Below are 9251 nucleotides of genomic sequence, written 5' to 3' on the forward strand. Positions count from 1 at the left end.
AGCCTAGGTGACTGAGTGAGACTCTGTCTCAAAAAAAAAAAAAAAAAAAAAAAAAAAGAAACCCCAGCATTTATCACAGTGTCTGACACACAAGTGACAATCAGTATATACCTACTGAAGCATGATGAATGATGTCAATGAAACAATTTGGCACTAATTCACATCATGAAATAACAGGATACATAAGAAACTACCTGTTTTCCCCAACAAAACCTCTATCCTCCCTCCAGAAACCCTATTCTCCAGGAATCCCTTTCTATTGGCCAGGCATGTACCTCTATCTTATTCTAAACTCTACTGAAGAGTTAGCCAGCATCTACTTCATAAAATAACATTGAGGGAGAATCCAAATGTCAGGGACAGAACATTTTGAATTAAAATGTAAATGGGCCAGGCACAGTAGTGCATGACTATAGTCCCAACTACTCAGGAGGCTGAGGCAGGAGGATCACTTGAGCCCAGGAGAGTTCAGGGTTGTAGTACATGATGATCGTGGCTGTGACTAGCCACTGCACTTCAGCCTGGGCAACATAGCAAGACCCCTTCTCTTAAAATAAAATGAAGTGAAAGATCCATAAATGCAATTGCCTTTGTAAGGTGCCAGTGTATATCACATATCCACGATAAGAAAGGAAGTAAATGGTATTGGCAGAGGATGAGGAAGGGTCAACTAACGACAACAAAAGTGAGAGGAACAGAGGTGTAAAGTTGAAGAGACTGTGTCTAGAGTCCCTGGGTTGCCCCATCTCAGGGCACCTGGTAACTTCTGTCAAGAAACAATGGTGCTTCCCTTCCTTTAAGCTGGCTCCTCTACTCAATCTCTAAGTGGTTTTAAAACCCCTTTATATGTTGGTGACTGCCAAATTGTTATTCCAACCCAGCCAGGCCTCTCCTCTGAACTCCTGACTTTTATATCCAACAGTCAATAGTTCTCCACTTGAGTTTCTTGAGCTTTTCAATAAGCACAAAACTGAACTCTTGTGTCAGCTCCCAAAACTAATCTTTTCCACCTTAGCAAACAGCACTAACCTCCACCCAGGTTCCCGATCCACAAACCAGTAAGGTATCTTCAATGTCTTCCTTTTATTCATCCTTCACATCCAACCTATGAAATCCTCCTTCCAAAATATAGCTTAAATCTAGCAGCACTAGCCAGGCATGGTGGCTCATGCCTTTTATCCCAGCACTTTGGGAGGCCAAAGCAAGAGGACTGCTTGAGCTCAGGAGTTCAAGACCAGCCTGGGCAACATGGTGAAACCCCAGCTCTACAAAAACTACAAAAAATTACCCAGGCATGGTGGTGCATGCCTGTAGTCCCAGCTACCCTGGAGGCTGAGTATGAGGACCACCTAAGCCCGGAAAGTAGAGGCTGCAGTGAGCCATGATTGAGCCACTGCACTCCAGCCTAGACAACAGAGTGAGACCCTGTATTTTAAAAAAAAAAAAAAAGAAAGAAATCTAGCACTACCATATTCTATTCCAGAGCTTGCCATTTATTTCCTTTGAGGCAGAATAGGGTCTGGAGGCAGGGAACCTAAGGTCAACTCATGCTAACTTCCTAGAACTAAATCAAAAGGAAAACCCCAACTTTCCATGTCCAAGTAACAAAAGGACCAGAGGCTACTCCCTTTGCAATCCTCCTGTCCCTTTTCTGCGTGGCAGGTGAAAAATTTCAAAGTACCTTGGATTGATCCCCTCCCACAACCAATCAGGCTAGTCATGGGCCAAGTCTTTATTTGCATAGGAGTATAACTTTGTAACTTCACTTCAGACTCTGATAGGTTGCTTTCTGCAACCGGTTAGACATTTGCATAGGGTGTAACTTTGTAACTTCACTTCAGCTTCTGATTGGTTGCGGAAAGTGACCAACCCCGGAAAATTCTGTAACCTGCACTCTTCAGCCACTTGCTCCAGCAGGCTCCCACCCTGTGGAGTGTACTTTTCATTTTCAATAAATCTCTGCTTTTGTCGCTTCGTTTTTACCTTGCTTTCTTTGTGCCTTTGTCCAATTCTTTGTTCAAAATGCCAAGAACCTGGACATCCTCCACCAGTAATGTATTTTGGTAAGCCAGCCAGGAGGTAAGTCCAAAACTGGAGATTTATTTTTCTTCTCCTTTTCTTTCTGCTCCATACAGGGAAATGCTTTTTTCTCTCCTTTCCCTTTCCAACTTGGGCCCTTCAGCAGACAGTGCCTAAGCACAGAGGCAACTGCAGGTTTCTGGCCGGCCACTCTCCAGTGAAATCGAGAGTTTTCTCTGTGGAAGCACCTGACCACCACCACTTAGTTTGGTGAGAGGCCTGAGTCCTTTTCTTTTTTTTCTTTTTCAGTCTTTCAGTGGCCATTTCCTAGTAGCTCCTTGATAATTGTGGGCAACTGGCCATGGCCACTTTCCAGTGTTACCTGAAGGCCAAGGGGAATAGCTGCCCATACCAGGAGGGGGAAGGGGAGGACTCCTTTCTATATTTTCCGGCTATAGTCCCTGATCCTTACATGTGTTGCAATTGGCCACAGCAGCTCATCCAGTATGAATTCACACATGTTTCAGGTGACTTAAACTTTGTTTTCTTATGCTAAATTCTCCCACAGAGTTCTTATGCCAAATTATCCTATAGAGTTAACCAGTAATGGCAAACATTAATATCTCTTAGGAGTTTTGACCTTTCTCCTAGTCTATCTATTTGACTTGCTAAGGACAAAAGAAATGTACCCAGCCTCCGGTTCCTATCATTAAAGTTCATGGCTATCACTCTAGTGGAATGGGAAGCAAGGGAAAGCATGGCCTTATCAAATTATAAGTATGCTACAAGTTGAGGCTTTCAACAAGGAACAAAACAAAGTTCATAGTAGGCCATCACCTCTGGAGGGATAACATACAAAGCAGCACCTATGCCCAACTAAAGTCAGAGACGTCTGACACTCTAAGATTGGACCCCAAAGGGGAACACCCCGGGGGATCCAACTCTAGACCTGAACCTCTCCAAAGGGGACACCCTCGGCAGAGGTTCTGAGGTCTAGTACAAAGGCCTCCTTGGAATTTTCTCTAGCAGGTGACAATGGGACAGTTTGGACACTCTTGGCGCTTGTTTGTTGCTGCAGTAGTTGGACTGTGCTCTGGTCATTGTTTGTGTGTGTTTGATATAGTCATGGGAAATAAGGATTCAGTAAACTTGACACTGTCTTGCAACACTGTTTGGCCCAATATTGCTTGGAGTTCTGGAGTTTGCTGTTGAATGGGAAGGTGGGATGGAGGTGCATGTATCCAGGCTTTTGTGCTGCTGTTCTAAGTCCGGTTGGCCTAGTTAGCATGTGGTGTTCTCTTTTGGTGCTGTTTGGCCCCAGTGTTTGGAGTCTGGGGAGGTTTGGCCTTTAAAAATCAAACTACCAAGGAAACTGCTTGACCTGAAATTTTGGTTCACAGCCTTCACTGGATTACTCATTGGGTCAAACAGTAAAACCAGTGGGCTTATATTACTATCTCATGGCTAGAGTTCCAAGGTAAAAGCTATTGGATCTTCATTTGTGTTTGTGTATACATGTCTAGATGTGTTTATTTGTATGTACACTTATTGTTATATGTTGTGTCTATTACTGGCTTATTATTATTATTGGCTTATAATTAAGGAGCACTCATACATTAAGTAAATAAGTTTAAGCAATTGTCAAGTTCACATGACTTAAGTATAACTTTACTAAACAAGCTGGCACTGGAGTACTTATTGGTCATGTACCTAGAGTGAATTTCTTCATTGCACAGTATGTATGGTGATACTGGTGGAATTAAGGATATTGAGTTGCGTATCAGGAATAAAATATTCATTATGTGGATTTCTGGGGGACTCTGGGTAACACTGTAGCCCCCAGATAGACTAAGTAGCAAAAATTTAGGGATGGTTTCCTGTTTATTTGTTTTTGCTTCTAATTTTCATGTTTGCTATTTGCTCTCCTTTGGGTTTTACTTGTGTATGCATATATATAAAACCATATATAGACTATAGACATTTTTTAGTTTCTAGTGGAAGGCTTTTATTTGGTTCTGAGAATTGTTATTTTGTTTCCTGTGAATTTCCAGCAAGTCATCACGTGTTCTATTTATCTGGAATTCCTAGGCTACCTATTTCAGGCCTGCAGGAATTGATGGAGAACACCAGCCACTTGGAATTTGGTTGATTTGGCTTGCCTCTGATAATCTGGACAGCAAAGGCTCGTGCTTCAAATGCAAGAAAATCGAGAATTGGATGAAGGACTGTATTAAGCCCCTGCCAGTCCCCTGCCAAAAATGTGAGGGCATCAGTTACGACCCCCGGCGTTGGAAGATTGACTGGCCCTGCTCCCACCAAGGGGTTCAATAAGGCAAAACTCTAGCAGTGCAAAAAGAGAAATCAGATGAAGACTGAAGCGGCCCAGGGTCTTCCTCACTGCCCCTGTTCAGGAACATCATAATTACTACTGAGGAGCCCCCAGGTAACTCTGGATGTCATGGGCAAATTCAGTTTCTTTTCAATACAAATTCAGTTTCTTTCCTTACTGCTTATGTAGGAAAACTTTCCTCCCAGTCCACGACCATTATGGGAATGGAAGGAAAGCCACAAATAAGATCCTTTACTCCTCCTTTGATTTGTCAATTTGAGAAACAATCTTCCAACAGGAATTTCTAGTAGTACCAAGCTGCCCAGTCCCCCTGTTGGAAAGAGATATTATGGTTAAAATAGAGGCACTACTACAATTTAAGCATCATCTGGTGAAATTGCTAAAAGTCAAAAATACAGACACTGTCCCAGATCACATTAATAAGCAGGTTAACACACTGGCATGGTATACTGGAAAACCAGGGAAGGCTAAAACAGCAGTGCCAGTCAAAATACAGCTTAAAGACCCCTAGCTATTTATAATAGAAAACAATACCCAATTAAGCTGGAAGCAAGAAAAGGCCAAGCATCCACAGCTGAGGTATTACTTACCCACGGGCTCTTAAGACCCACTGGTGGGTCCACCCATTGGTGGTAGATCCATATACCCTCCTGGCTCAGGTGCCAAGGGATGCTAAATGGTTCTCAGTCCTAGACCTAAAAGATGCTTCCTTTTCCATTCCTCTGGCCCCAGAATCCCAATACCTTTTTGCCTTTGAATGGGAAAATCCAAATACCAGAGAAAAACAAGTCCACTTGGACAGTTCTCCCTCAGGGTTTTCAGGATAGCCCCCATTGCTTTGCCTGGGCCTTAGAGAGGGATCTGAGGGGTCTGCAATTAAGAAATGGGAGTATACTCCAGTATATAGATGACCTTCTTATGTGTAGCTCAACCCTGGATGAAAATACTACAAAAAATTTGAATTTCCTCGCAGACAGGGGATACAAGGTGTCCAAAAAGAAGGTTCAGATTACCTTCTGACAGGTCCATAATCACATCCTTAACAGCTAGCAGAGAGTCTGGCATCCAGGAGAAAATAAAAATGCATAGAATGACTGAATAAACAAACTCACATCCACACAATGCCCAAGAATCAGGGGCATGGAGAAGCCAAGATGAACTGTTCTCAGAGAACAACACAGTGTAATAAAGGGAGCAAACATGCCAGCATAAAGCAGCATTGTCACCAACTCAGAGTCTAATCTGACTACTTCCTGTTTCAGCAGTACCTTTTATATGTCAAAACAATCAAAATAAAAGAATGGAAAGTATTTGCAGCACATGTGAAAAGCAGAAAGTTAGTATCTTCTTTAATATTTTTTAACAGACAAAAATCTTAGTATATAAGTAGTGTGGGAGGCTTTGGAGTCAGACACCTCAGGATTCAAACTCTGGCTCTGCTACTTACCAGACTTGGGCAAGTACTAACATTTCCGAGCCTCAATTTTCTCATCTTTAAAATGAGCATAATATTGTCTACCTCACAAGGTTACTGTAAGGATTATAAACTGACGTCTAACACAACACCTGGAAAAGAGCAACTATGCAATAATGGTAGATAGTATTGATAGGAAAAATACTGAGCATACTTTTAAAAATATGTAAACACATCTAATACTCAATTCTTAAGTAAAAATAAATCAAGTTAACAAAAACATGGGAAAATATTCCTCAATGGAAATGAAACAAATAAAAATTAAAACAAAGTACAGGTAACACAAAATATCCAAAAGTGTACATGAACACACCTAATTTTAGCATTAATATCCAATACTCACACTATTATACATGTTATGGGGTATAAACTAGGGTATAAATTTGAACTATGCAGTTAAAATGCACTAAAGCATTCAGGACTCTATCCTAAAGAAATCATCTCAGATACATAAAACCCAGACGCATTAAATGCTTATATCTGCATTATTTATAAAACTGCAAAACTTTAGCAACAAAAACATAATGGTAATTAAAGGTTCCACTTATTGAGTGAATGCTTGATTCTCAGTTGTCAAACAGTGTTAAGTATATTATAGACATTGTTTTATGTAGCCCTCAGAACAACCTTCTGAAGTAGGTATTATTATTAACCCCTTACATATAAAGAAACTGAGGCTTATAGAAGATAAGTGATAACTCCAGAGTTGCAGATAGTCAAGACAAGATCAAATTTAGGACAATCTGATTCCGAAGTCAAGAGTTTAACTTGTAAAAGACTTGTAGCATCTCTACTCCATGGAACATTTCTTCTAAATTCTCAAGAAGGTTATAAAAACTCCAGAGAATGATAGGATTATCCTTCTGACTACGTAAGTTGTATTTGTATTAAAACTAAAAGTACGGAAAATACTAAACTAAAAGGAAATACCTGTAAGGATACACCCAAAATGTTAGTAGTGGGTGGCAATTTTTGTTTGTTTGGTTGCTTTTTGGGGTTTTCTTGAGATGGAGTCTTGCTCTGTCGCCAGGTTGGAGTGCAGTGGCACGATATCAGCTCACTGCAACCTCCACCTCCCGGGTTCAAGCGATTCTCCTCCCTCAGCCTCCCAAGTACCTGGGACTACAGGCGTGCGCTGTCATGCCCAGCTAATTTTTGTATCTTTAGTAGAGACGGGGTTTCACCACACTGGTCAGGATGGCTTCCATCTCTTGACCTGGTGATCCACCCACCTCGGCCTCCCAAAGTGCTGGGATTACAGACATGAGCCACTGCGCCCAGCAGATTTTTTTTTTTTTTTTTTTACTTTTTCTCTGTTATCCAAATTACCTGTAATATGTTTGTATTATTTTTAAAATAAGAACAAGTTTATATATATAATGATATATATCATAACATGATATCATTTTACTTAGATTTTAGTAAATTTACAACTATGGAAAGGTGGAATATTCTCCACTTTGAAGATAGAATTGAGGGCTCATCTTGGCGGTGGGGAAAAAAAAAAACTACTATTAACCTTTATGGTACCTACTGTTTCACAATATTGGGACACCCTCCTAGTAAATTATATCTACATGCATCTTAGTACATTGTTTAGAATGGAAGCTCTGGAATCTGATCAATTAGATTCCAAAGCTGGAGCTCTGGAGCTACCACTAACTTATCTGTGTAATCCTGGACAAAGACTGTCTCAAGACTTCCATTAACCTAACTGCAAAATGGGAATAAAAACTTTACCAACCTTTTAAGGTTGTCCTAACCCTTAAATGAGACGATGAAACATACACACAGTGCCTGACCCTGGTAAGCACTCAATAAATGTTCATTCTTATCCACAAGAAAAGACACACTTCCAAAAATGTCAGCTCTAGCATGCACGTGAGAAGTTATTAGACAAAGAAGCAATACATGTTTCCCTAGTTTCCTGATATTCTGATGAGAGACACTGGATCTGATATTCTGATGAGAGACATTACATGAAACTGCAGAAATGGTAAAAATCATGCAATAGTCATACTATGAGGAGTTTGCTAATACCCTTCCTATGGCTTCCTCCTCCCATCACCTTCACCTCCTTGGCTAAGTGGCAGCATAGCCCAGGACAAGCTCAGTACTAAGCTTAAGTAGAAAGTCTGGATTCTTTCTCATCTCTAGGAAGAACCTGTTCTGTGACCTTGGGAAAATAAATTCAATTACTCAGTCCCCTGGTTTCTTCTTACCTGTAGAAATTCTACAGGTAAGAAGAAACCAAGGGATATATATATATGTATTTCTCTAGGTAAGAAGAAACCAAGGGACATATATATATACACACACACACACATTTCTGTAGGTAAGAAGAAACCAAGGAACTGAGTAACAGAATTGATTTTATATATATATATAAAATGTCTCTACCTAAGCTAGTGACCCAGTCCCGGGCAGGCTAGAACAACACCTAAGGTCTGGGTTGAGAAAGTAAGGATGGAGGAACAGAAAGGGGGGGCGTTCCCTGGGCACCACCCCTCCACCCTCAGGCCCTTCCAGGTGGCAGTATGCCCTCTCACCCATCACAAAGGTACGAGGGAGGGGGGACTGCGTCTCTGGGGCGGAACACTCACAAAAATAGAGCAAGAAGTGAATCACAGTTAGACCCTGGGGCAAGGAGGTTCCAGAGGGTAAGGCAGTTAATAAGCTGGGATGCAAGGATTGCAGCCTGCCGGCCCCTGCCCCTCGCGGGCGCCTGCGAGCCTGGGAGTCCGGGCTACAGCGGGACCGAGTGGGCAGTCCCTGGCTCACCGTACTCTCGGGGCTCCGGATCTGGCTGGAAAGTAAAATGAGCCACCTGCCGCCTCTGGGCCGCATCCTCGACAGTCGCGGAGGGGTGCAGAAAGCCCCGCGCCAGCCCCACGCCACGGAACCGACGCCAGTGCCTCTCAGCCCCTGCCGCCCTGAGCCTGAGCAGGCAGCCTGCAGCCGCCGCTACAAACGCCATCCCCGCTCACCGCCGGGGTTCGCAGGCGATGCCGCACACTGCCCGCGGGGAGGGCGAAGCACCCGAGGAGGCTTTCACATTGGTCGGGCCAGAGGGGCGGTCCCATGAAACGGACCAATCGGAACCAGAAATTTGGGGGCGGGGAAGGCGACGTGACGAGCTGGCCGGCTCCTGCTCCTCGTGCGCATGCGGAAGAGGGGAAGAGTGGTGCGGTGGTGGCGCCAATGAAATAGTTTCTGGGGTGGAGCCTCCCGGAGGTCAGTCCTGCGGCCCTCGGGGGAGGACCCGAGCCTGCAAAGCTCCACACAGTGCATGGAGGCGATCTTTTACGGTGTCATTTACAGTGCCATTTCCAATGTGTTTTTTTTTCATTTTAACATCCATACTTTTTTTTAATGTCACCCTTTTTTATCCTCTCCTGTCTCTATTAT

At 42.8% G+C, this 9251-nt stretch overlaps 1 protein-coding gene across 3 annotated transcripts in view; it reads right to left on the minus strand.

Moving 5' to 3' along the window:
• BCKDHB (branched chain keto acid dehydrogenase E1 subunit beta) overlaps window positions 1-8901 on the minus strand; it is a 256098-nt gene extending 247197 nt beyond the window's left edge. For 2 of the 3 annotated variants that reach the window (XM_026454544.1, XM_026454543.1), the window contains exon 1: window positions 8625-8901. In XM_026454544.1, the coding sequence (XP_026310329.1) occupies window positions 8625-8820 (196 nt within the window). In that variant the 5' untranslated portion in view covers window positions 8821-8901. The remainder of the gene's footprint in view (window positions 1-8624) is intronic. The other variant, XM_026454545.1, reaches the window with a different exon arrangement.
• Between the last annotated feature and the right edge of the window lie 350 nt (window positions 8902-9251).

This window comes from Piliocolobus tephrosceles, chromosome 5 (assembly GCF_002776525.5).
Source record: "Piliocolobus tephrosceles isolate RC106 chromosome 5, ASM277652v3, whole genome shotgun sequence".
Classification (NCBI taxonomy): domain Eukaryota; kingdom Metazoa; phylum Chordata; class Mammalia; order Primates; family Cercopithecidae; genus Piliocolobus; species Piliocolobus tephrosceles.